Consider the following 27,989-nt stretch of genomic DNA (forward strand, 5'->3'; position numbering starts at 1 on the left):
CCCAGGCAACAGTGGGTGCGTGATTTTTTTGGTGCAAGCTGTAGCCATGGACATGCTATGTGATCTGATGGTGAATTTGGGGTGACCCATGTGGATCCGTGCTTTGTAACCATGTTTTAAGTGGGGAGGGAAGGAAAAGCACTCAAGGGACAAGAAGCACGCGTGGGGTGTGTGGAGAAAGGATGCTGCTAATAATGCAGAAGAGGTGTATAAGAGGAGAAGGCTCTTCTCTCCCGCTTTGCTCCTTTAAAGAAAGCAGGCTCTGCTTCTCTCCCTCCTCCCCGGCTTAGCGAGCTGAAAAACTTTGCTGCTATTTAGCGAGCTGAGTGGGGAGGAGAGAGGGACACAGAGCCTGCTTGCTTTAAAGGAGCCAACTGGACACGAGTGTAAGCGGCTCCTCTCCTCTCCTGCTTTGCTCCTTTAAAGCAAGCAGGCTCTCTGTCCCTCTCTCCTCCCCACTCAGCGGCTCTTCTCCCGCTTTGCTGTTTCAAAGCGAGCCACGGAGGAGGGAAGGAAGGGGAACCATGGATCCTCTGCTCACGACTGCAGCAGATCCCCCCCCCCGCCATCTGTAGGCATTCGCTCCATAACACGCACAGACATTTCCCCTTACTTTCTAGGAGGAAAAAAGTGAGTGTTATGGAGCAAAAAATACGGTACTTCATACATGAACTAGAGTTAGTGGGAAGTGAGGCGGCGGGACCAAATTGTTCAAGTTTGCTAGCGGGACCAAATTGTTCAGGTAACCCTGCTTAGAAAGGCGGAGGATGCTCTGTCCTTACTCTTTGTCCTCTTCCCCCTTTTTTTACCAAAAAGGGTGGAAAGAGCATGTAATAATAATAGTAATAATAATAATAATTTATTTGTACCCCGCCCATCTGGCTGGGTTTCCCCAGCCACTCTGGGCGGCTTCCAACAAAGACCAAAAATACACTAAAATGCCCCAAAGGAGATGCCCCAAGGACCTCAGTGGAGCTTCCTTCCTTCCTGATAAGTGTGCATAGGATAGAAGGCTCCCTTGAAGCATTACTTAACTTCCTGCTCAAGTCTGAATAGCAAGCAGTGGGGAGTTTGAGAAAGCAGCCAGGCAACTCCTGACACCAACCCTTCTGGGCACCACCCTTCTTGGGTGCTTTTTCCTGGCTTGGGTATGTTCTTTAACTGCGACACAGCTTGCTTGCCTGAATGGAGAGAACAATGTATGTGTGGAGAAACCAGTGTTTTTTTTAGGGGGGGAATGCAGGGGTACGCATACCCCTAAACATTTTGTGAATCTTCGTCCTTTTGTCCATTTACTGTATTTATTTTTTCCGATTTGAAGTATAAAATGGGATTTTCTTGAGTCAAAATGAGAGTACCCCTAAACATTTTTTTTAAAGAAAAAAAAAGCACTGGGAGAAACCTTTACCATTTGTGTGGCTGGAATTATGTAGGGTACTGGATGAAAGATATAAGGCTGTGTACATACCATACGTTTAAAGTATGCCTCCCCCGCCAAGAATTATGAGAATTGTAGTTTGTTAAGGGTCCTGGGAATTATAGCTGTGCAACAAGTTTCTTACAGTCCAGAATATTCTCTTTTTTTGCGGGGGGGGGGGGGCTGTTCTTTAAATGCATGGTGTTTATGTAGCCGTTGTCATGTATCATACTCACCCTTGATTTGCACTCTGTTTCCCACAAAGGAATACATCTCTCACAGAAACCTCATCCAAATCATGACATGTATAGATGTCCTCTGGGGAACTCTTCCTGCACTACATGCACAGCTGTCAACTTTCAGATTTGAAAATAAGGGATCAGCAGCCTCGAAAATAAGGGATCAGTAGCCTCACCTGTCCCGGGGACAGTCTACGGGATATCTAACAATCCGGGATAGAAGTGGGAAGCAGTGGGAAACGGCACTGGAATAAGGGGGTTTCTTGCAAAAAAAGGGAAGGTTGACAGTTGACAGCTATGCTACATGACCATACAGGCCCAAACATGGGAGGGCTTCATTGTGCCCACTAAAAGCCTCCACCGACCCCTTTTTTCCGCACTGCGTAACATGCGAAAGAGGCCACAAACCACACAAGCAGGCCGTACAATTGATTTTGGGGCAAGTACAGAAACGAAAACTTTGCACCCAGGCAGGTCCTTTCAGAAGCTGTGAATGTGGGGTGAGGGTGAAAACTAGAAGCAGGGCTCACTTTCCCACTGGATGTCCCTTGTGTCCTGCCCATCTGTATTTACTCATGGAAGAAAGGCACTCTGCACTTGATCAGGAGCCACGTTTCCCTTCATCCGCTTTATGAAAAGCAATGGCAGATGCAGGTCCCTTAACACCAACTAAGCCCTGACTCCACCATCATTGCCTTCTGAGTAAATAAGACTTAGCATTACAACCGCAGCTTATTATTTTTTTAGGACCCGTCTTATTTTGTTGCTTTGAACCGTTTTTAAATGTTGTGCTTAAAATATTGCAACCTTCAGGCGAAGAGTGGGTAATTAATAATAATAATAATAATAATAATAATAATAATAATAATAATAATAATAATAGGAAACGAGACCCACTGAACGCAAACGGGTACTTTTCTACGCAAACGTGTGGAGTCCCTGGTGGAAGAAACCGAAAGGCCCTGCTCTTAACAGAGTGCCAACCTACTTCGGCCATTGCCCTTCCGCCACTGGAGCGCTCTTTTCCTACAGGAAATCCCTCTGCCCTCATCCTCCTCCGCGCCTGCGCCTGCGGACGGCGCCGATTGGGCGAGAGAGGCCGTATATAACCGCGGCGCAGGCTCTGCCCGGATCTCTTGTTACGGCCGCCATTTTAATACTCTGCTCGGCTTCGCTCGCTTGTCCCTTCTCTCGTCTTGTCTGTGTGTGTGTCTGTTGTGCGCGCTTCTTCTCGGCCCTTCTCGGCCATGGAGGACAACACCGACTACGGCAGCAGCAACAACAACAACGCGGGCTCCGGCGCCGGCGGGGACGACTTCGCCGAGGGCTCCAAGATCAACGCCAGCAAGAACCAGCAAGATGACGGGTACGAAGGGCAGCCGAGCAGGTGGAGGAAACCAGCCTCGCGGCGTGGCGAGGGGAGGGGGGAGGAAAAGAGCGAGGGCGCCATTTTGTCCTGTAGGAAAAGTAAATGGCGGGAAGGAGGGAGGGGGGGGGACTGAGGCGGCTCGGCCACGTGACTAGGCCGTTCCCACGCGAGCGCCGCCTCCCCGGGCCCCTTTTGTGTGTCCTTCGCTCCGCCCCCCGCCCGCTCGCGCGTTCGGCCTCGGCTTCCAACTGGGCGGAGCCGAGAAGGTGCCCGTTAAGGCGCCGTGACGCAAGCGGCAGCCTATGGGGGAGCGCGGTGGGCGGGATCAAGGAAAGCTGGCGCCACCGCCGCGTGCGCAGTGTGGGAACCGGGGAAGAGTAGTAAGGGGCGCCTGTTTTGCCTGCGGGGAGGTCCCAGGTTCGATCCCCACCGGGGGGCTCAGGAGAGACTTACCTGCTCTGCAGCCCTGGAGAGCCGCTGCCGGCCAGTGTAGGCTTCGTTGTGGGTCAGGGTCTCAAGGCATCTTGCTGGGTTCTGGGCGCACTTTCTCCCTGCCGAGGCTGCGCTCATCACAGGATTGCTACGCTAGTGCATTTTGCTTCACTTACATATATTTCGTTTCTGTCCCACCGTCCCCCGCCTTGTAAGGCGCTCGTGGTCCCCTTTACCCTTCCATTAAGTTTAATCGCCACAACAACAACCCTGTGAGGTAGGTTAGGGTGAGAGAGGAAGTTGCCGAGGGGGGATTGGAACCCTCCCAGGCCCCGGTCCTGTGTTTCTCAAACTTGGGTCTCTGGATGTTGTTGAACTACAACTCCCATTGTCCCTAGCTAGCAGGACCAATGGTCAGGGATGGTGGGTCTTCCAGCTGTTGTTGGACTATAACTCCCAAGTTGCAGAAACATTGCCCTACTCCCAACAATCATAACTGCTGCACTTTGCCTGGCAACAAATAATAAATTATTATTATTATCATGCAACATCACTCTTGGATGTAGTTGTCTTCTTTGGTGATCACTCGTAACCGAGTAAGATTGTTTTACATGAATATGGTCTTAACGGTGTGACTGTGGAGGCCAATTCTGGATCCATACATCCTTCCACAGTGGAGTCAGAGGTTTCAGGTGGTAGTTGATCACAGTAAGGATTTGCCAAACTGCGCCTTTCTCTTAGCACATTTCTCCTTTTCTGAGTTCTGCTTCTTCAAAGGCCATGATGCCTTTGGTAAAGGCTGTTGTCCAGTAGGAGCGCTCACAGGCCAGTGATTCTCAGTTGTTGGTGTTTATACTACATTTTTAAAGATTTGCCTTGAGAATGTCTTTAAACCTCTTTTGTTGTACCAACCTTCTGATGATGCTGGATTGCAATTCCCACTATTCCTGGGTGTTGGCCATGCAGGGCCACATAGTTCTCTAAGGCCTTATCCCAGTCACCTACAACATGAAATCCCCATTGACCTACCTTTCAGGGCTGTTAAGACTGAGAGCATGGTTAGTTATCTGCACTTTCATGTTATCCTGCATTTCGAGTTTTCTTGAAATGTATCATCGTTGCAAGACTATTCAAAGCTGATAGTTGTCCTTACTTACTATGCAAGTTTCCTGCTTCCAGGGAAGGATGTCTAATGTCATTCTTTCTGTCCTGATTCCATTCTAAGCTCAAGATAGGATGAGCAGTTAATCAAACATGTACCTTTCATTCCTGTTGCAAAGTCTTAAATCAGGATAGATTGTGTTTGCCTGCAAATAACATCCAATCCATATACTTTTACTTGGAAGTAAGTCCCATTTAAACAAAATAAACTTCACACTAAGCATGGCTAATACTTTCTTTGCGTGAATGAAAGTGTAATAGAGTTTCTATAGGCATGTATTTTAAACCATATATACATTTACTGTTGTGTAGAGGCATTAGAACTTACAAGAGTTGTCATAATCTCAGAATAGACACAGAATGTGTTCCGCTTCATGAAAATGTTAACCTATACTTGGCTACTCTTGTATTTGGGCTTTTTGAGATTAAAATGCTTTCTCCCCCAAATAATGGAAAATAAAGATAACATTGTAGATCAGCATTGAGAACTTTATGCCCAGCTATTCCCATGGTAGGGATAAGAGATAGGACTTTAATATATAAAAATGCAAGGACCTTTACAGTCACCTTTGCTTACAGTTTGAACCACATATGCAGGACAAATCAGTAGAGCAGTGTTCTGAAGGATCCCCTTTACACCAAAAATGAGGTTTTGGATTTTTCTTACTAACTTGTGACTGTACATCATTTGACATGTTTTAGTTTTTCTAATTTATGTGGAATACAATAGAGACATGGTAAATGAGTTGGGGCAATCAAGCATAGTTGTCTATCTCGCTTAATAATTTTGTTCTGTATTGGTTAGTGTAATTGCCTTACTTTAAATTTATTAGCTACCTTGCACATGGAAAGTCAAAACATACATTAAATCTATAATGTTTTGGGAAGGTATAATTTAATCAAATCTCTGTCCTTTCATTGCAGTAAAATGTTCATTGGAGGCCTAAGCTGGGATACGAGCAAAAAAGATTTGACGGAGTATTTGTCTCGCTTTGGAGAAGTGGTGGACTGCACAATTAAAACAGATCCTGTCACAGGGAGGTCTAGAGGCTTTGGCTTTGTGCTTTTCAAAGATGCTGCCAGTGTTGAGAAGGTATGTAAGTCTTGGTGTTAAATGGCCATAAGTAGCATCTCTGAATACTTATGAAATATTTTCATTTTCTGAGTCTGAATTTGAACTCGTGTATTTTTAGGTTTTGGAACTGAAGGAACACAAATTGGATGGCAAGTTAATAGATCCCAAAAGGGCAAAAGCTTTAAAGGGGAAAGAGCCACCCAAAAAAGTGTTTGTTGGTGGACTGAGTCCAGATACATCTGAAGAGCAAATAAAGGAATATTTTGGTGGCTTTGGAGAGGTATAATCTTTGTTGTTGTCTTTGTCTAGCATTTTTTGTGCCTACAGTTGAGGGGTATTTTGTGGCATACTTACTGGTAAAACATTGCTTGTTCTAAATTGTACAAGAAGCCTGCAACTTGTGCACATTTAACTTGTATGCATTCAGCTTTACATGCTTGGCCAAATTTAAAAAGGGTTGGGCACGCAGTAAAAAGAACGTGGCAATCTCATCCACCATTGCACCCAGTGTGTTTTGACTGTAATTTTGGCTTTAGGCACGATCCCCAAAAGTTGTGGGCTTACTGTAATGTAGTAGTTTGAATGACACTGTCTGCATTTGCATACAACAGTAAGCTAGACCTTCTGAGTGAGCAGTGTTTCCTGGTCACTCCTTTATTTTGATCCTCTGGCACAATCAGGATTAATGTAGGAGGGAGCTTTGACATCTCATTATGTCCAAGTTAGGGATCAGAGTTTGCTGCAAGAAGCTATGATCAGTAAAGCTGATTCAAAATAGGCCAGAAAGTCTGGCTTATTATGTGCAGATATGACCTTTGAGTAGCTTCATAGCTTTACTCTTGGGGTCGTTGACTTTGAGAGCTTACAGTGGGAATAAATGGGAACAATTTGAGAGTTGCGTTTACAATGGAAGTAGGGGCATGGGTTCGGATTTTTACACTATTCAGTTAAGACTTCTTGCAAGCTGCCTAAAATATTAATTATTGGTCGATGCACTGTAATGCATCTGGTGCTTAAGAGTAACATAAGGAAAAGATGATCCTTGTCTCAAAGAATTTGTAGTCTAAATTGCATCAATGAGGTAAAAGTAAGAGGGGTGAAGGAAGGACTTAAGAGGGTAACAAGAAGAATGAGGGAAGAGCATTGGATGAATGTGAGTAAATGTAGCTTGAGTTCGATCAGAGTCCAGGGGAAGGATTTGAGAGCATGTAGAAGTTAGAGATTTAGTTTTAGGCATGAGGGATTGCAAAAAATGGGATGATAGAGGTTGGAAGCTGGAAGAGTGAAGGTATATACACATTGCAAAATAGGGCCAAGAGGATGAAGGAAGGCTGTGTTGGCTGGGACTGATGGGAGTTGTAGATCAAAACACATGGAGAGCACTAGTTTGGTGAAAGCTGACATTGGGTTAGGTTTTACAGCTTTTAACTGTGATTTTCAGATAGAAAATATTGAGCTTCCCATGGACACGAAGACAAATGAAAGAAGGGGTTTCTGTTTCATCACATACTCAGATGAAGAACCGGTAAAGAAATTGTTGGAAAGCAGATACCATCAAATTGGTTCTGGAAAGGTATTGCTTTGTGTTTGTCACTTGCATCTTCTCTTGCATGCAAGAGCGATGATAGTTCAGAATGTTAAGTCCTTCGTTTATGTAGTATTACAGTTCTGCACTTTTGTTTTCATCTAGTGTGAGATAAAAGTAGCACAGCCCAAAGATGTATATAGGCAGCAACAGCAGCAACAGAAGGGAGGCAGAGGCGCTTCATCTGGTGGGCGTGGTGGTTCCAGAGGACGTGGCAGGGGTGAGTGTGCTTTAAATCTTAACTGCTGAAATGTGTCTCCAGAAACCATCTGAATCAGGAATTGCAACCTGAGGGGGTGTTCTTGGAGTGAAACTACATTGTAAGACTGAGGGGAGAGATGGTTCTACCTTTTTTTAATTTGGGAGCCTTTGTAGCTGAATATTAGAGTAAAAATGTTTTAAATACAGTGGCTTTTAATTTTTCTCTAATATAAAATAAAAAGCAGTTCTAAAGATTTCATGTCATAATCACTTTATTTTAGGTCAAGGTCAAAGCTGGAACCAAGGGTATAACAACTATTATGATCAAGGATATGGAAGTTACAACAGTCCTTACAGCGATCAGAGTTACAGCAGCTATGGTGGATATGATTATTCTGGGTACAACTACCCAAGTTATGGCTATGGACAGGGATATGCTGACTACAGTGGTAAGCCTCTTTTCTTTCAACATTGCCTCTAGTTCATACTATAGATTTTGGGTAGTTTTATGGTCTTTCTCATCCTGGCATCTATGGGGCAGGTATTTCGTATTTCTTTATGGATTTTTAGTTGTGGGAGTTTCTAAGAGTTGTGGGAGTATTGAAACTGATAGAGGTTTGTGTAATTATCTGTAACGATTCCGATAATAGTTTGGTACAGCATCTTTTGCGTATCCTGTGGTTTTGAGATGGACTTTGAAGCTGCAATTTCTCTCCTGAACAGGACAGCAAAGCACTTACGGAAAGGCATCCCGAGGTGGCGGTAATCACCAAAACAACTACCAGCCATACTAAAGGAAAACCTGGAAAGAAACAGGTGTGTATTGAGTGAAAGTGTCACCACCCATATGTCTAATCTAATTTAAAGATCAATAGACAAACAAGTATAAGCCACTTTTCTTGGATAGCCTTTTTCTAAAAAAAACTTTTTTAAAAAACGTGTTTTGAAATGTGTTTTTAAAACTTCTTTACTTTTAAGTGTCTATAGATCTTTAACTCTGTAAAAGGTGGTTCATCGTCCTTGGTACTTCAGAGAAACATAAGAGTTTTTCTGCTTACATTGTGTGCCAGGTGGTGTAGAGGAATAATTAAACTTAATAGAAGTGTTAACCAACAGGTAAAGTACTGAAATGGGTACAACTTAAGCAAAACAAGATTGTTGTCTTCTAACTCTGACATTATACCTTGTTTGTACCCGCCAGCGGGAACTTCATTGCAGGCCGTGTGTCACCCTGACCACGTCTATCTCTGGGGGTCGCACGTTGCAGGCAGAGCGCAAGGCATACACCAGAAAACGCTGTCCTGTGGTATGGTCTCTTCCAACTTCATGTACCAGCGTAAAGATTAAAGTGGAAAACTTCAGACTTTGGCTTCTTTTTAAAAATCTTCTTTGAAGATTTAAGTGTCTTAACTTAAAATGGTTTTTTACAGGAGTTAAAGTGCATAAATGCCTTTACAGCTTAATCATTTTTGGTCTTCTGTTTAGTGTTGTATATCAATTGTGGAACCTCGTTTTAAGTGTTCGTTCTTTAAGATTTAATGCTTGCTTTTTTCTTTTATAGCTATTAGTGAATTCTACAAACCTAAGCGAACTTTTAAATCTGGAAACATTAAAGATCATATGCAGATGGCAGTTTCTATTTAATCACTTGGCTAACAATAATTTTCCTTGTATTGCCACTTTCTCTTTCCCGCTAGCAGTTGAAGCCGTGAAAGGCTCTTCTACAGCTTGGTTTCTAGTAAACCAAGAACTTCCTTGCTGAGTTTCTACAGTTCTTTGACATAGCTCCATCATTTGAGCTGAACTGGGACGCCTGGGCATGTAAAGTGCAATTGGGTCATCAGAAATATTTCATGTTGACAGAGATGCATATGATCTTTAACAGTGAAGCGAGGAATAAATAGAGGACTTAAAGCAGTTCATGAAAATGGACCTTTTAAAAACGATTGTAAATGTTGCACTAGTCTCATAATGTTTTTTGTCTTGGTTGTAGGTAGATTCTACAGCAAAGCCATCTTGCAGAACATCAGGACTGACTGGAGGGTGGTCTTCGTGACATGAGAGATTATTTTGTAAAAGACTTTTAGTGTATGACACAACAGTGTCCAACTGTACATAGCGGCCGAATAGTTTTCTTTATGGTTTTTACTTTTTGTCCTTTTGTCATCTGTGTTATGATGCCAATGTGGTTCTTGTGTTTATACAATTTTTATTTGTATTTCTTTGTTGAATGACTCAAATAAAAATGCTTATCTTCTGTGAGTGCTGTCTTCAGCATTTTGAGAATACCACGGTGGTTGTATCAGGCTCAAGAATACCATTAGGTACTTGTGGGCAATATTGCAACATGTTAAACCCACACAGTGTGTGCTAGAGAAATGCAAGGGTTTGTGAGTCTCAACTGTATTCCATGCTGTACTGCAACATGATTCTATCACCGACGTTTTCATTTAAAAAATGAAGAGACCATTGATTATAGAAGCAAGTGTGATCTTTTATGTTGATATATAGTCCCTAATCTATGTATGATGCAGCTGCTTGGAGGAAAGTCATCTTTTTTCTTTGAAAAACACTGAACAGAGACTGAAACATACCCTAGGTTTACTGAAAATGGTTGGCTGGTCGTTTGGGTGTTTTTTTAAAAAAAACATTTGCATTGTAATTAAGTTGTGCAACTAAGGTGTTTTTACTACTAAGGAAGACAAAATGCTGTTTCATTAAAATACAACAAACTGATCTAATCAAAAGTTTTAAGTACTAGGAGGGATGTTTGTCCATTGCTCATGCTTTGACACCGACTTGGCAGTTGCAGCCAATACAGTCTAGTCTGCTGCTGATAAACACAATGGGATGATGCAGTGTGTCTACTTAGCCTTAGTTATGATAATGACAATCACTGGCATAAACACTAGGGCTTTCAAATGGAATCTAAGAACTTTGTCTGATCTTTGAAAAACTAAAGGTATGAATAGTGTTTGGTCTCTCCATCCCCCTGAGCTTTGTTTTCTTGTAAACGAGTAGGCTGTGTCTAAGCAGTCTTCAGATTGCTACAGCCCAGTGACCTTAACAGTAAAAGGAATCTAAGAAATGGAAACGAGCGCTAGTCAGCAGGAAAAGCAAACCCTATGAAAATCAGTGCCTGGGGAGTTTACTCCATGAGTACTTGCCCTTTCATTACTGTTCCCTTATCTAGTATTATATGGTATTTGTGGATGTGGCTTTTTCAGTGCTGCATTCTTTCTATATAAAAGAATATATTAAAGAATAATAAAAACGATAGTCTGGGTTTTATGAGGCAAGAGGCTCTTTTTCTCATTGAGACCAATCAAACTGTCAAGTGATCTCGCCTTACCCTAATGTTGAGTGGTCACCAAAAAGGACCTCTGACCATGATAGTAATTGAGCAGTTTATATAATGGTGCACATAGTTTCAATGTCAGTATGCAATACAGTACATGTAATCTGAGAGGGAATCCTACTTCCCCATTAAAAAAAACTTTCCCCTGGGTCCTGCTCATCCTTAGAAGTTGCCACCAGTTCTTTCAACAGAGCCAGCATGGTGTAGTGGTTAAGAGCGATATGGTGAACTGGATTCGCTTCCCCGCTCCTCCACATGCAGCTGCTGGGTGACCTTGGGCTAGTCACACTTCTCTGAAATCTCAGCATCACTCACCTCAGTGTTGTGGGGGAGGAAGGGAAAGGAGATTGTTACCCGCTTTGAGACTTCTTAAGGGGAGTGAAAGGTGTGATATCAAGTCCAAACTCTCTTTCAAAACTACAGTAAGTCTCAGGTCCTAGGAAGGTAAGGAAGCTGCCATATGCCCTAGTCAGACCACCTGGCTATTCAGTAATATATTTCCTATGCTGATTTGCCTCTATCTGGAAATGCCAGAGTTTTATCAAATTTCTAAACCATACAAAGATCACAGAGCAGGTTACAATATACTGTAAAACAAAAATAGCATAGTAAAAACCATTTGCCCCCCCCCCGAGTTTAAAAGGCTATGCAGTCGTACCTTGGCTGTCAAATGGAATCTGTTTGGGAAGTCTGTTCAACTTCTGAAAATGTTTGACAACCAAGGCACAGCTTCCGATTGGCTACAGGAGCGTGTTCGGGAGCCAAAACGTTCGAGTCGCAAGGTGTTCGGGATCCAAGGTACAACTAGATTGTTTAATTAGCCTAAGGCCTGGGAAAAGAACCATTTATTTGCCTAGTGTACAAGGATATTTAATGAGAGCCCCTGGACATCAGGAAGAGAGTTTGCCCTTTAACATGAGACTGAGGCAAAGCATTCTCTCACTGACAGACTAGCATGTTCCCCTTCATAAACTAAGGGTCTTGTATATTTTAAAGACAACTAGTTTAGAACTCTAGTTTCATAGAATGCAGTCTTTCAGATTCAATAAGTCAGCCAGTAGGCAGGTGTGTATAATACTGGGAGGGAATTGTAAGCAGTTCAGAAAGAAATGAAATGCAGAAAAGAACAGTGATAACTACTAATTAAGACTAACGGTTCACAAGAAGCTGTTATTGATAAATCCTGGCAGCGTTACTAAAAACTTGCGAGCCAACCCGAAAGTGACAGCACTGAACCTCTTGATGAATTTAATTCATGTTAACGGTCTCCTCTTGAAGCTCACTTGTTCCAGTATGGCAATCTGCTCAGTGCCACCTGTGAAAATCCTGTATTTAAAAAATGCTGTTTGTACTATATTACTTTTATGTAGCGCTTTACTGACATCTATTATCCCTAAAAGAACCATGCAGATAAATCAGTATGAAGCCCCATTGATGATGGAAGATTGGCTTGGGTGGGGAGCGAAGTTTAAGAGCGCCCAGCAAATAGTAGTGTGCCTGTTCTGCATGTGAGCACAATGCCCCACATTCAGTATCTCCAGCATCTCTAGGCCAGACTGCGAATATACTGAGTCAAAAGAGAGCTGACAGTATTGTTTTACACACTATAATCCAGGCTGCTATGCATTTTTGGAGGTTCTTAGTACAATATTGTCTGTCGTTTAATTTTCAAATGTGTAATTGCTTTCAGATTTGCAGAGGGGTGGTCGTTTCAGTCTTTAGAGCAAAAACGAAGGGCCTCGTGGCGCCTTAAAAGAGGTTTATTATGGCACGGGCTTTGGTGAACCACAGTCCGCTTTATCAGGTGGATGAAGGTGATGCTTTTTGTTTTTTTAAAAAGATGGTATTTTGATAAATAAAAGTGGGTACTGGGCACGTCTCACAAACCCATCTCGTGTCTTTCTCGCATCTCATACAGCACTGCACAAAGCGTTTCTCATCGCTGAACGTGTTATGGACGCGCGTGGGATTGTTCACAGGATCGTTCGCCTGTTAAATGCGGGCGGAAATTTGCAAACGCAATAAATGCAATAGCAAACGGTTCTGGTCGTGCAGGCAGTGCAAGATCCGGCGTGTTCACAATGCAGGACAGCTTTTTTTAAAAAGTACTTTTAATTAATTTTTCATTAGTAACAGGCCACGTTAATACAATACCAAATCATAACACAATCAAAAGAGCCAATTATTCAGTTCCGAATTAAACATTTTTGGATGACTTCCCGTGTTCTGATTATCAGGAGTTGATGTGATGCCTTGGTCCTGCTCCAATCCTCTTAATCAGTCCAAATACAATAGTTCCGGTCTTAATCCTTTACTTTAACAGCCACCGGTCTAATCCAGGACACCCTTGAGCCGCCGCCACCGCCTCCTGCCCTTCCCTCTCCTCCTGCGAGGGAGTCGCGCGGCCCTTTCTTCCCTCCCGCGTTCCGGAGAGACCCGCTCCCTTTGGCTGAGACCCTCGCGGGATCTCCGGCTCCGAGACCTCCTCTTTCACGGAATGGCGGCGCTTCTGTGACAGGAATAAAGGGAGTCCGAGTGGCGCTCCGAGTTCTTAGTTCTGTGGAATAAACCTCCTACATCCGGGGTTTGTGTTGTGAGGCCTGTGATGGCGGCCTTCCTATTGTCTGCTGCTCCCTTATTACTGTATTCACTCCCCGCCCTTCAGTTTTAATTAATTAATTTATTTTATTTTATTTCAGTTTTATTTTATTTCAGTTTTGTAATGTCTTGTTATAACTGATGCGGACCTGCGTTTTTTTTTGTTTTTTAAACTGCCCTGGGATCAAATGAGGGAAGCTGAGGTAGTCGTAACGAATAATAAATAAACGCAGTAACAACAAACAACACGACCGAAGGGGCTGACTAGACTAGCGGAATAGAAAAGACGCCACGCCGCCACCGACGGCCGCTCTAGCTCCTCCGTTCGCCCGCGTCTCTATGGTTTCCTCAGCATAAACGACCTCAAGGCGAGGGAATGCGCGCGCACGGCGTGAGGGAGGGAGGGAGGAGAGAAAGAAAACTGGGGCGTCGGTCACGTGGCCGCGCCGCCGCATTCCTTCCGTCGGCCATTTTAGGTTGGTAACCATCGAGGCGGCGCCATTAAAGTGCGAGAAAGGAGGGAAACGCCAGCAGCCCGCGCTTGGCACGTCGTCGTCGCCGCTGCCGACGCCGTCGCGGTTTTCGTCGCGCTCGGGCAGCGCAGCCCCTACTGACTCCTCTCCACCCCCTCCCCGCGCCTCGCAGGATCCCGCCTTCTTCTCCCTCCCCCCCTAAACCTTCGGCGACCCTCCTCTCTCCCTTTTCCTGCGAGAGCAGCCGGCCGAGACACCATGTCGGAGCAGCCGTTCGCCGGAGATGCCGCTGCCGCGGAGGCTTCGGAGCAGGCCGAGCAGCTTGAAGGGGCCTCGGGCAACGGAGGAGGCGGCGGCGGCGGCACAGGAGAATCGGAGGGAGCGAAAATCGACGCGAGCAAGAACGAGGAGGATGAAGGGTAGGCGAGCGGGTGGAGGAGGAGAACGACGGTGGGCCTCATCCCGCCTCGCGTTGACCCGCCTGCTTACTCCCGAGTCGGGAGAAACGTAACCGGCGGCGTTATTTCCTAGGGAAACCTTTTCCGCTCCCCAAAATTGGTTCTGCTGCCCCCTCAGTGGTGCTTCGCTCCGCATCTCCCCCGCTTCCCCTCCCCCTCCCCGGGTAGTGTTAGGATGGAGATGTGCGAGTCCCCCGGGGAGGAAGGAAACGGGGGTCGTGGACGCGCATCTCGCCCCCAATTTTTTATATTGGTTTTTACAACATTATAAAGAAACAAACATATAAGACAAGCAAACATAAATCATAGCCTTATTAAAAATTACTCTTATTAACATTGTTAAGTGACTTCTTCGCTTCACTGTTTTCAGTTAATTTAACTTAACATATCTAACTAAGTAATCATTAAATTTTGTCCATTCTTCCTGATCTGGTGCTTTTATCTGATGGCTTCCAAGTCTAAGCGGGGGAGCGGCGCTCCTGCGCCTCGGGCGACTTCCGAGGAGCAGCTGCCTGTTGCAAGAGCGATCTCTTCGCCTTACTTTGCTTCGCATACGGGGGGTGGGGGTGGGTTGTGCGTGTGTGTTTCTGGTTTTATGGCCCTCGAGACCTTGCCCGTAGGGTCTGCGTTAGCGAACCCCGCGTGGCTTCTTTTTTATATATATATAAAGAAAGAATGGCCCCCGTTTGCTTCGGCAGCCCTGCCGACTTTGTAAGGGAGAAGAGTTGGAAGCCACCCTCGGGTTGCAGCGGAGCAAAATGCATCTAATGCAGAGGGGGTTGCATGGTGCGAAAGTGGGTGCTCCGGTGTGCATAGTCTGGGCGCTATAAACATGCACTAAAACTGCAGTGTAGAAGTGGCTGTCAAATGCAGACGATGCCTTGTAGTCTTTATGAATGAGCCCTGCTCATTTTGTTTTTTTTGTTTTAGCCCGGGATGCATGAAAACAAAAGAGTTGTATCGCTGAGAGTAGACAGTCACAAGGCTCATTGTTTTCGCTGCAGATGGACTTGCGCTGCTACCTCGCTAGAAATGACGCGAGTGGAGCCCATTCTGTGCAAATTTTCAGTTGTGTATTGTGCAAAAGACAGTCATATAAGCTCATGCAAGAGCTTGATGGTACACATTCTTGTAGCTCTCAAAACGAATGTGAAGCTTTCCACTGAGCCCTCTTTTGTCTGGTCATGAAACCTACTTTTTACTTGGTGGCCCCATGGCATTGTCTTTATCTGTGTCTTGTGTTAGTGGCTGCAGAGATATGTGGAAATCCTGGGTGAAAAGCTCATCCCCACTGTTTATAATGAGGGTATCCACTATCTGGCCGAAGGTTGCATTGTCTTTCAGTGGATTAGGTTGGTCACCTAAGCAGCTTTCTTACTCTGATACTTTTACAGTGTGGAAAGGATAACACTATGTTCCCTCAACTAATGTATATTGCATGTCTTATGTAATGCATGGGAGAAAATGTTAACAGGATAGCTGAGCAGTATCCTTTTGTAGCATATACATAAGTAATTTGCTCTGGTGATAGCCATTCATTCATTTGTACCTCCAAGCCTAGAGTTTTGTAATGTGGTTTACCAGGGGATGACTTTAAAGGGTTCCATTTATTAGCTTGTAAAATAAGAAGCAAAAGGTAGCCATGTTCCCACATATGGGGGAAGAAACCTCTAAAATCCGCAGTTGGACAATATTTTTATTAGGACTAGCTAAAATGTAACAAAAATGTGACAAGCTTTTTTGAGTTCTGGATAACTATAGCAAAACAACAACATCATAATAAAACCACAACTTAAGAGACAACAATATATATATATATATATATATATATATATATATATCACAGAACTAAGCAGCTGCCAAATACATACTTTAAAGTGACCAACTGTAAAGCCAGATCTTTAAACCTGGGACAGAAGAAAAGCCTTAGCCAGATGCTGAAAAGACAGCAAGTTGGGTGCCAGGTTGCCTCCCTAGGGAAATTATTCCATAGTGTTGGGCTCAAAAATACTGCAGCTCTCCTGGCTGGGCTATGTTATTGAGATAGTGCTAGTTAAGGCATAATAAGTGACCTAAATCACTGGGACTCAGCATGATGGTCTCTGCTGCTATTTTATGTGATGATACTAAGTTCAAATATGAGCATGCATTTGCTATTAGCATTAAGCCTGGGCTGTTGAAGAGTGCATAGACTGTCCCTCAACTGTGGAGCACTCTTGCCTTTGAAACTAAGCAAATGATGGTTCCTGGTTTATACAATACTGAATGAGTGCCACTGAGAACCTTAATAATAATTAATAATAATAATTTTATTATTTATATGCTGCCACTCTGGAAGGCTTACAACCTATCTAAAACCATAATAAAAACGTCAGTCCTTAAAAACTTCCCTAAACAGGACTGCCTTCAGATGTCTTCTAAAAGTCAGGTAGTTGTTAACCTTGACATCTGAAGGGAGGGCATTCCACAGGGAGGGGGCCACTACCGAGAAGGCCCTCTGCTTGGTTCCCTGTAACTTTACTTCTCGTAGTGAGGGAACCAGCAGAAGACCCTCTGAGGAGAACCTCAGTGCCCAAGCTGAGCGATGGGAGTGGAGCTGCATGGTTAACCACTTGTGTTAAAGCTGTGTTCACATAGGTTGAACCAATTCCTTTCTGGGTAGCTGTTTTACTGCCATAATATATAAAGCAGGCTGTAGCTGACTTTTGAGCATCTGTACATGTGAGTAGTTTTTTAAAAAATGGGCTTTGCTCGTGGTCTTTGGAAATAATTGTAACCCCATATTTATGCCTCTTGCCTTCTTTGGTCCTAAAATGCTGTCTTGGCATGACTTAATTAGCAGGAATAATTTATTCCTATACTTGTGAAATCTTTTCATTTCTGGCCTTGCCTAATACAGTAGTAAAGAATGTACTAATGTCTACAAGATGCTAGTAATCTTGTTTTCTGTTTGATAAGGATAGCAGATGTGCAGCTGGATAGCAGTTTCATTTTGTACTGAAGTGCTCTGAATCTGTGAAACTCATTTATGCTCTAAACCTGAAATGGGTTAACAGTCAGAACTTCCAAAAGGGAGCTCCGAAAATTTTAATACTTTTAAAGATGCTCAGTGTTATTCATTAGACTAGTGTTTCTCAAACTTAGGTCCCCAGCTGTTGTTGGACTACAACTCACCATCCCTGACCACTGGTCCTGCTAACTAGGAATGATGGGAGTTGTAGTCCAGTATAAGCTGGGCACCCAAGTTTGAGAAACACTGCATTAGGCATTCCGTTGTCTACTAGATTACAATTATTGGACTTCTTGCATGGAAACTGTAACAGTAAAACCTGTAGGAGTTTGCATTCCAAGTGTGGTTCTCTAATGCACCAATATCTTCAGTAAGAAGGGAGGCCTGCACCACAATATTATCAGTAAAGGCAGCTGTTCAAATAGTACATTTGAGTTGTATCTTCCACTTGGAGTGCTCAGAGCACCATAGAACAAACCAAACTTGGTATGTTCTTAATAACCATGTGCAGGTGACAAGACAGGGAAGACCTTGACAGTTCAGTGGTGAAGTTCAGTGTATCACAAATTACTGAGCATGAAGAGCGCAGTACAAAGGTTGTATACTAGCAGCCTCTGTCAAATTATTTGCAAGATTGTAACAAACATATGCCAAGTTAGTTTTTTTAATACAATCATTAAAAAGAGATTTTTTTGGGGGGGGCTGGTAACTTTGTATTCCACATTCACTTACATACCTGTCTTCAAATTTATTTATTTTTGCGTGAGCTTATCTTGAAAATAGCTTCAGGATTTCTCTTACTGCTCTTAATTAGTGCTCAGCCTTCTGGGTGGTTCTTTTTATGTGAAAGTTGCAGCTCAAAGATGGGATGTTACTTCTAGCAGCAGCCCATATTGCATCACATGGTGTTTCAGGCACAGCTGCAGTTATAAGGTGCAGCCTTAAGATAAGGAAATCCCTGACTGAATGCTAGGTGGTGAAGGGACAGCCTCCTGAACAAAGTTAGTACGTGCCTTTTTCCGGTACAGTTACAACACTGGGAGTTGGTCAGTGGGCTGTTTCCACCCCTTTCCCTGTTTTAATCTCAAAACAATTTAGGCTAACCCTTCCCCCAAGCTCTGGCTTACTTAACTATTATTCACTGTTCATTAACTCTGTCAAGCACTTTTCTGTGGGGATTGGTGGACATGTCTCAACCTCTTTGCTTGGAAAAGTAGCTCCTGGGTTACATACTTGATTTGGGAGAGGTCTGTCATCATTGATAGCAGTGCTGTCTTGTGTGAAAATCATTGTAATCACAAAACTAGTTCATATAGGACTTCTGCAGCTTTGACTGTCATACTTTTTTTTTGGTCTTGGAGCCTGCTACAATAATCAACCTGACTAGTTTGTGCACTTCATTGCTTTTATACCATACAAACATTCATGGGGTTGGATTCAGGCTTCCCATTAGTGGAAGGGTTGGGGTTAACTTTACTAATTCCTCCTTTCCTTTCTGCAGTTCCCACGCCCTTCCCCTGAGATCTGTTCCAGAGAGAGGGAGCTCTGGAATAGCATTGAATGTTGCTCTGGAGGCTTAAGAGGGAATTGGTGAAACTTTCCTCCCTCCTTTCCCTTCCTCAAGCAAGAGCATCCACTGCAATCCAATGGGTTGCAGAAGGGCCTTGATCCAGTTCATTGAAGTATATTCACTCACAAATTAGCAGAACTGGAACTAACACATCATTAGGATTCTTGATGCTTAGTGTAAAGCTTTTATTGTTGACGTTCTGCATTTTAGGCAACTGGTTTGTATTTGCACTAGCCTGTAAGAAACCCAAACCGTTCACAACAGAACAATAGAATCAGCCAGCTTTGGATGTGGAATTTAAATAGCACCAGCCAGTTTATGTGGTTACTTCCATGCCAAGATGGCAGCGCTATGTGTTTAAGTAATGTTCTAGCTGTTAGAAGTATGTTGGGCTGCTGAGGTGGGTGTTACCTTGGGATATGCTGGGGTGGTAAAGGGGTGTAGGGTTTTGCTTTTACCACAGCATTCTTGTTGCAATTCTGATTTGTTTCAGTAGTGTATTCATTATAAAAGGGGTGTGTAGCCCTTTTTCAGATGGCTTGCCAGTTGTCCCTCAGACTGCTTGTTTTGGCAGATACCTAGGTCTATGGGTGTGGGGCGGGAGAGAACGACAGGCATTGTTTTTGGGTGGGTTATCTAATGGCTATTCATATTGCTCTGCTTACTGTTCTAGCAAAGCCCACTAAAGTCTGGACGTCTGAACATTTGTTTCCTTCTGCAGGAAAATGTTTATCGGTGGCCTCAGCTGGGATACCACAAAGAAGGATCTTAAGGATTACTTCACGAAATTTGGTGAAGTTGTAGACTGCACCCTGAAGTTAGACCCAATTACAGGGCGGTCAAGAGGCTTTGGCTTTGTGCTGTTCAAGGAAGCTGAGAGCGTAGACAAGGTATGTGTTCAAGACGCTTTGTCATTGTTGCAGGAATTCAGAAAAGGTCTTTGCTAGTTCTTGCTGAGTATCCATGGAAATATAGTTTAAGATGCCATGTTTTTTATGTTTTATTTTTTTACAGGTCATGGATCAGAAAGAACACAAGCTGAATGGAAAAGTGATTGATCCCAAAAGAGCAAAAGCAATGAAAACAAAAGAGCCAGTTAAAAAGATTTTTGTTGGTGGGCTATCTCCAGATACGCCCGAGGAAAAAATAAGGGAATACTTTGGAGGTTTTGGCGAGGTAAGCCACCTGCCCTGTCTGTTTATATTGAGTTAGTTTGGTAATTCCCCTACCTCCAGAACTGCTCAGAGTGGCTGATAGAATCTCCTGAGCAACTTTAGGGTATGTATAGCAGTGGGGAAGGGAAATAGACACTGTTAGATACCACTCCTACTTATTCACGACTTCCCCCAAAATATTTTTTGGAAAACAGTTTACTGACAAAAATGGGGGGGGGACTTTTTGGGGGGGGAGGGCATCGCTGTAGGGCTAGTTTGACCCCCCTGTTCAAATGCAACCGTTGGGAATAATGAAACTCATGACAGTGGGTGCACCTAGGAGATCTCTGCTTGGTATTCCTTACAGAGGCAGCTCTGAGAAAAGGTTCAGCTACCCAATAAGAAAGCTGTCCCTTCGTGGTACTTTTAATCTCTTGTTTGCATGTAATTTTTGCTATGCTGCTATACTTTTTGGTGCTTTGTTTTCTCCACATTCTTACTACCAGTTTCTATCCTGGCCTCAGTTTGAGGACATATAGTTCATCCCTAAGAACTATCCTAAAGCAGGTGCTTATTGGCTCCTATTGTCTTCCCCCTACAAATCAGTTTAAAAGCTGTGTTGTGATGTTCTGGATGTTACAGTTGTACTGGGGCTAATTTGTTTCCAGAGCAGTAGAGTACTGCCAGCTTCACTGAAATCAATGGGAGGCTTGCCCTGAGTTCAGCAGGATGTGGAGTGCACTGTTTATTACTGTTTCAGAACAAACCATAGCCTAATTGACTCAGCCAATAAAAGTTCAAATTAAATATTAGAGTAGTAATATACTTAAGACAAACTGGTTGAAATTTTGCAGTTGTAGGCCAGTTTCTTTTGAGAGCCTGAGATTTGATATGTATTCAGAATTCTACTGAAGTATGTTATACTGCAGGCATTTTTCTGTAATGGTTAAATTGGCTCTGAACAATTTAATGCTTCTGCAATTAGCATAGTTTTCTTTCAGTAATTTAGTAATTCATGGTGGGGCAGGGTTACCTCTGGGCACTTTACTGGATGCAGAGGCTTATTTCAAACATGGCAGCAAACCACGAGCAAGGAAGCTTACTGTGACTTAGTGTGATGTGTGAATGGACAAATCATAGTCATACACTCTGAAGGCCATTTTGCCCAGAGACTTGGGTCTGGAGCAGGAAAACGGCTGTAAATAATGGCTTCCTTGCACTTCAGTTCAGACTATAGTTTGGTTTCTAATTTACAGTTCATACAATCATTGATGGTCATGTTTGAATTTCAGCTGACTACTTGCATCCTGACTACTTCCATCCTCTATTGTTTTTATTTAATATGAACTTTGAAACAACGCTCTTTGTGTGCTCTTAGCTACGAGCTGTTCAAAATACATACTTTTGTGTCATCTGTGTATCTCTTGATCAGGTGGAATCGATAGAACTTCCCATGGACAACAAAACAAACAAGCGTCGTGGTTTTTGCTTCATTACTTTCAAAGAAGAAGATCCAGTGAAGAAAATTATGGAGAAAAAATACCACAACGTTGGTCTCAGTAAAGTATGTCTCAAGCTATGATTCCAAAGCACCTCCTCTTTAGAAAGAGAATCCTGGTTTTGCTTGGTCAGTAACAGCCAGTTCTTATCAAGACAGAAGAGTAGACAAGAAAATACAAAGGGAGGAGTCACTGGTGGATGTTAGGGGTGAAACGTTTGTTTAAAAGCATGCATGCACAAACACACACACACACACAGCTGTTAGAAAGATTTACAACTCTTCTGTTTTGAAAAAGTACTTATATGGGATGCGGGTGGCGCTGTGGTCTAAACCATAGAGCCTAGGGCTTGCCGATCAGAAGGTCGGCAGTTTGAATCCCCGCGACGGGGTGAGTTCCCGTTGCTCGGTCCCAGCTCCTGCCGACCTAGTAGTTCGAAAGCACGTCAAATAGGTACCGCTCCGGCGGGAAGGTAAACAGCGTTTCCGTGCACTTCTCTGGTTTGCCAGAAGCAGCTGAGTCATGCTGGCCACATGACCTGGAAGCTGTATGCTGGCTCCCTCGGCCAATAAAGCGAGATGAGCGCTGTAACCCCAGCATCGTCTGCGACTGGACCTAACGGTCAGGGGCCCCTTTACCTTTTATTGCTCCTTTATAGCTGCGTCTTTCCCTGTCCCACACAGGTGGGGCATGGTATTGTGAAAATGGCCTCACAAGCCAAATTGTGAGCAATTAGGCCCTCGAGCCAGAGGTTCCCTATCTCTGGATTACGCCATTCAGTGTAACGTTGCAAGCATTTAAACTTCAGTTTATGCTGGGGAGTTCATAACTACCTTTGGAAACGGTATTTACCTCTTCTTAAAGAGCAATCCCTCTTTTGCCAGTGACTGGTAGATAGGCTTATTTGGAGCTTGTAACTTCCCACTAAAATGACATAGTTTCCAAAACGGAAGCTAGTTGTCGCTTACCAGCAAACATTTTCCTGGTTAAAAAGATTAAAGCTCCTGAATGTTGAGCGGTGCCTCTATACCTCTTCAAAGCTCAATTCTTACTAGTGGTTTTGTGAAAATGAAGATTTAGCACAACTATAATATAGCTGCAGTTTTTACCTGCTGTAAGTTTTGTTTAACTGGAGGTGCCAACTCATTCCTTAAATTGCATTGCTATTTTTGATTAATTTTGTAGTGTTAAAGTAAATGGGCATTGAACCTGAAAGAGCTGCTCACTTGCACTTTGCAGAAATAACTATTACTTACCATTCTTTCAGTGTGAAATAAAAGTAGCGATGTCAAAAGAACAGTATCAGCAGCAGCAGCAGTGGGGAACACGAGGGGGATTTGCTGGAAGAGCTCGTGGCCGAGGTGGAGGTAAAATTTTTATTTAACTGGCACTGATACTTAATTCCAGTACCTGCTCGAAGATCTGTTCTCTCAAGTGCATGTTTCTCAGCTTTCTGTTTTAAAAATTCACCAAACATCTCTGTGAACTCAGTGTGCCAACCTGATCTACAGCTCCTGGCCCTAGCTTCCCTTCTTGGTGAAGGCATTGAATCTTTTTATATTAACTGACAGTCAGTTTCAAGAATTCAGGATTACAAGGAACCTGAGTGGTTGCTCACGGAATAAAGGTATACTTCAACCTAGTGGAAAGCTAACTAACATAGCTTGGTGTTTGGCACAATGTAGCTGTCGCTGAACCATACATAACACCCAGTCTACTAAAAATTAAAATAATTTACTTGGAAATTCAGTTCACTGATTTCAGTGGAATTCCTTCCAATTAAGTGTGCATAATAGCACTTTTATTTCAAAGACTTTAACCTTGCCAAAAAGGCTTCCAGAGCAGCTTACAAAGATCAGTAGTAAGAGTAGCACTTAAGCCATGAGGAAGAAAGAAGGAGAGAAGCAAGTTCAGGCACCAGTTCTTACAGTGCAGTTCCTACAGTGATCAGCTTAGTTGGAAACTGTTCCAGTAGCCTGACAACTGAGAAAGGCCCCAAAGCAGCTAGGGTCTCAGCAGAAGGGATGGAGTAGCCCAGCTGCCTTGTAGAGTTTAGGACTGTTCATTTTAGGCTATTCCCCCCCCCTTCCCCCAGTGACCATCTCTTACTTCTGTTGCAGGCCCCAGTCAAAGCTGGAACCCCGGATACAGTAATTATTGGAACCAGGGGTATGGCAACTACGGTGGATACAACAACCAAGGGTATGGTGGCTACGGAGGTTATGACTACACTGGCTACAACAACTATTACGGATACGGAGATTATAGCAGTAAGTGTAGAGAGGCTTTATATTTTGCATACCAGCAAATGCTGTTGATTCGGGTGGTGGCTACCAAATCAGAATCCAGGGTACTTTCTTTCTAGTGTCCGAAAGGCACAGCTGAGAAGCACTTTAATGGAAAATGCTAGGCTTCTGTTTTTAGCAGAGGAAATCTGCTAATTTGAAAGGCGGACCATTTTGCTAACGGAACATTGCACTTGCGTTTTGGGAGTGCTCTTTTGGGAGCTGTCCTCGGGATACGTCTGCACTGCAGCCCTTCTGCAGTTCATTTGTTTTTCCCCTCCCTCGTTTTGTTCCTGTGTTGCTCTTTGGGCATTCACCTAAAACAGCCGAGGAACACCGGAGGCACGAGAGAGCCTGGAGGAGAAAAAGGCAGGCTCAAGCCGAAAGCTAGTGCGCCTTCTCAAACAAAACTTTAAACTTGGAGGGTAGTAGACATTGTTCTTCACACACATTCTCAGTGATCCTGGCAGAAAGCTATGATCTTTTAGATGACTTTCGGTGATACGGTTATTAATCAGGTATATAGTGACTTGTGCCCAGTACCTAGTAATCAAGAAGTGGTATTGTTTTTGTTTTAAATAGGCTTTCCATGATGGCACCAAGGCTGGACTTGTTGGTCTGCACTTAAATTCATACTGATTTGGCTGATTGATATCCGATGCCCTTTTAAATGTATTGTAGGGAGGGATTATTATTTTACGTTATGAACTGCCCTGAGATCTGCGAATGAAGGGTGGTATACAAATAATAATAATAATAATAATAATAATAATAATAATAATAATTTATAATGCTTTTAGAGCCCCATGAGGTTGCAGATTAGTCTAATTACAAAAGAGGTCATATTCTTAAGGAAACTTTTGGTCATTAACTTGAAGTTGTTTGCTTTCCATCCTTCAAAACTGCTGGTGAGACTCGAACGTCCCTCATTATTGCTACCACCTTCTGAGAGGAGATTTGTTGGAGTACCACCTTTTAACCTGACACTGCCTGCTTTTATTTTGGAGATCTTAGCTCCGCGGGAGCACATTCATCCAGTGCTATATGAGCTGTACTGTCTCCCGGTGGAGTACAGGAACAGGTTTAAGGTGCTGGTTTTAACCTTTAAAACCCTATACGGCCCAGGACCCTTGTACCTACATGACAGCCTCTCCTGGTATGCCCCGCAGAGGACCTTAAGGTCTGCAAATAATAACACCCTGAAGATCCCAGTCCCCAGGGAGATTAGACTGGCCTTGACCAGAGCCAGGGCCTTTTTGGCCGTGGCCTCGGCCTGGTGGAACGCTCTCTCACAAGAGACCTGGGCCCTGCGGGATTTGACATCTTTCCGCAGGGCCTGCAAGACGGAGCTGTTCTGCCAGGTCTTTGGTCGGGGGTTCAGTCTGATTCTTTTCTTTTTGTATAAGAACAAGCATTCAAGAGGCTTCCTAGCCCGCTCACAGGTCTTTTATAAGACCAGTGGTAACAGTCGACCCTGGAGAATATTAACCACTCTCAATTTTACCCGTGGACTGCCATCTGTCCAGATTTTAATTTGCTCTGAACTAATTTTAAGATGTATTTTAATTACTGTATTTTTTGCTCTATAAGACTCACTTTTTCCCTCCTAAAAAGTAAGGGGAAATGTGTGTGCGTCTTATGGAGTGAATGCCGGCTGCGCAGCTATCCCAGAAGCCAGAAGAGCAAGAAGGATTGCTGCTTTCACTGCGTAGCGATCCCTCTTGCTGTTCTGGCTTCTGAGATTCAGAATATTTTTTTTCTTGTTTTCCACCTCCAAAAACTAGGCGCGTCTTGTGGTCTGGTGCGTCTTATAGAGTGAAAAATACAGTAATTGATTACCTGTTTTTGTGTTCTTAGGTTCTTTATATACTGTGTTAGTTTTATGATGTTAGCTGCCCTGAGCCTGGCTCTGGCCGGGGAGGGCGGGGTACAAATAAAAATTTATTATTATTATAGAAGTCTTTAATGAATCACCTTGTTGGGCTGGTGAAGTTTGCATGGCCTGCTTCTGTAAAAGTAGTGGTTTGTCCCCATTTATCTTGGAATAATCAGGCATAAAACAGGGCTCCGCTGTCCTATGTGTGGTGCTAGCACTGTGTGAAGAGCCCTCTACAAAATAAATAGACTGTGTGAAGAGCCTTTTACAAAATTAAATAAATAAATAAAATAAATAAAGTTACAAAATAAGTAGATGGCCTTAAAGCTCAGTGGCCTCTTTAACTTCCGTGAGCCTTAAATTGCCTTTTCTCTTCTTTAGATCAGCAGAGTGGCTATGGGAAGATATCTCGGCGAGGAGGTCATCAAAATAGCTACAAACCATACTAAATTATTCCATTGGCAGCCCGCCCCAGACAGGTACGTCCCTCATTTGTAAGCTGCGCCGTAACTTTATACTTAATAGTAGCTGTTTTTGAGTACATTGCGTAAGATACTGTAATGATTGATGTTTTAAAATTTCGCAGCACCCAGAAGTGCTTACCGTAATGTAACGTAATGCCTTTGAAGATAAGTAACCCAGGCGCTCTTAAGCTTTTGCCTTTTGCCCTGTAAATTAACAAGTCAGTAAAGTTAACAGGTAAAGTACTGCTAATGGGTACAAATTAAGGAATTGCAGCGAAAACAGTATTGCCTACTAACTCTGATATTATACCTTGTTTGTACCCGCCAGCGGGAACTTCCTTGCAGGCCCTGTGTCGCGCTGACTTCCCGATTCTCACAGGCCCGCTCAATGCGGACAGGGTACGAGATGCTCACGCTCTCGAATGCTGCCGTTTGGTATGGTCTCTTCCAACATCCTGTATCAGCATTATAATAAAATGGATACTTCAAGCTTTGCCTTCACTTATTTCTTTGCTTGTAAAACTACTTGTAATGTAATTTTTAATGCATTTTTTACAGGCCCAGTAATGGTTAAATACGTCAGCTTTACTGAATAATTTTAACTGTTTGTTCTTCTAAGGATACAGCTTGTCTCTGGATTTTCCAGTCTTTAATTTTATATTTTATTAATCTATTTTAATGCTTGCTTTTCCCATTTTTATAGACGTTGTAGCAGTAATTGCAAGATGTTCTTGAGCTGAAGTCCTGTTGTGTCAACTCCTCTAACTTCTCAATATTATATATATATATATTACACGCACCTATTTATAGTATACCTATTTTAATAACCCTTTCTCCTTGTTGTATTTCTCTTAATGGACAAGTAGTGCTGTTTTAGCTGGCAATTATAAGTCTTTAACAGAAGTGTTTGGGCCAAAAATAGCCACTTGCTAAGCTACTACCGCTACTCAGTGGTGGTTGAGCATTAAAGGGTTTTGGGGAGATCCTTTACGGCATTTCGTGAATAAACAAGTATTTCTTGAGTAATTTCAGAGATGTGGAAAGACCGTTTTCCAAACAGTGGTGCACATGTGGATTTCCAGCTCATGGACTCTCCTGTTCAGCTTTAAAATAAAAAAAAGCATATTTGATTAATGTTGATACAATATTTACATAGTGGGACATAGGGGTATCTAAACACTTTCTGTAACTTTGGCTAGAACTTGTGGCCTTCACAAACTGACCCCTCTTTCTTTCTCTCTAGGTGGACAAGCAGTATTCTCATTTGAAGATTCATTTTGAGGCGGCTCAGGCTGCCTGCTAATAGCAGTTCAAACTAAAATTTTTGTATCAAGTCCCTGAATTGGAAGTAAGATGTTGGTCCCTCTGAAGTTTGATTGCGTTCTCATTACAACAGAATTGCTTTCACCGTCTTTTTTTTTTTTTTGCTACGCTTAAGGATCAATTTGATTTATGCCCACGCCCATTTTGTTCCCCAGTATTGTAGAACAAAAGTCTTGTGTTTAAAGCCCAGTGTGACAGTGTCATGACGTAGTAGTGTCTTACTGGTTTTTTAATAAATCTTTTTGTATAAATTGCACTCGCTTTTTCCCTCTTGGGAACAGGGAGGCTCTTGAGAGTTCTTTGAAGGTATTAAGCTGCTTATGCATCCATTTAGTAAAAATTCTGAGAGGACAACTGTGGCTGTACTTCACCAGTGGCGGGCAACTAATAACACAGCAACACATTTCCATAGCAAACAATTCCAGATTTTTTTATTATTTGG

The 27,989-nt window shown here is 43.1% G+C and overlaps 2 protein-coding genes across 7 annotated transcripts; both read left to right on the top strand.

Annotated features, from left to right (window-relative positions):
* Nucleotides 1-2,771: 2,771 nt before the first annotated feature.
* Nucleotides 2,772-9,741, top strand: HNRNPDL (heterogeneous nuclear ribonucleoprotein D like). 5 transcript variants are annotated; one of them, XM_053404289.1, is made up of 8 exons: nucleotides 2,772-3,043; nucleotides 5,543-5,711; nucleotides 5,812-5,973; nucleotides 7,135-7,266; nucleotides 7,384-7,498; nucleotides 7,761-7,928; nucleotides 8,203-8,295; nucleotides 9,473-9,741. In XM_053404289.1, the coding sequence occupies exons 1-7, from the start codon at nucleotides 2,904-2,906 to the stop codon at nucleotides 8,271-8,273; spliced, it is 957 nt and encodes a 318-aa protein (XP_053260264.1). In that variant the 5' UTR covers nucleotides 2,772-2,903; the 3' UTR covers nucleotides 8,274-8,295; nucleotides 9,473-9,741. The 5 variants fall into 5 exon arrangements, with proteins under 5 accessions (XP_053260264.1, XP_053260265.1, XP_053260266.1 ...); XM_053404290.1 differs by having other exon boundaries at nucleotides 9,477-9,741; XM_053404291.1 differs by lacking the exon at nucleotides 9,473-9,741 and adding an exon at nucleotides 8,681-8,785.
* A 4,256-nt stretch (nucleotides 9,742-13,997) lies between these two features.
* On the top strand, nucleotides 13,998-27,798 carry HNRNPD (heterogeneous nuclear ribonucleoprotein D). 2 transcript variants are annotated; one of them, XM_053404294.1, is made up of 8 exons: nucleotides 13,998-14,327; nucleotides 19,668-19,836; nucleotides 19,961-20,122; nucleotides 21,533-21,664; nucleotides 22,867-22,966; nucleotides 23,720-23,869; nucleotides 26,142-26,239; nucleotides 27,468-27,798. In XM_053404294.1, the coding sequence occupies exons 1-7, from the start codon at nucleotides 14,167-14,169 to the stop codon at nucleotides 26,207-26,209; spliced, it is 942 nt and encodes a 313-aa protein (XP_053260269.1). In that variant the 5' UTR covers nucleotides 13,998-14,166; the 3' UTR covers nucleotides 26,210-26,239; nucleotides 27,468-27,798. The 2 variants fall into 2 exon arrangements, with proteins under 2 accessions (XP_053260269.1, XP_053260271.1); XM_053404296.1 differs by lacking the exon at nucleotides 27,468-27,798 and adding an exon at nucleotides 26,553-26,641.
* Nucleotides 27,799-27,989: the final 191 nt, after the last annotated feature.

The sequence above is a fragment of the Podarcis raffonei genome, chromosome 9 (genome assembly GCF_027172205.1).
Source record: "Podarcis raffonei isolate rPodRaf1 chromosome 9, rPodRaf1.pri, whole genome shotgun sequence".
Classification (NCBI taxonomy): Eukaryota; Metazoa; Chordata; class Lepidosauria; order Squamata; family Lacertidae; genus Podarcis; species Podarcis raffonei.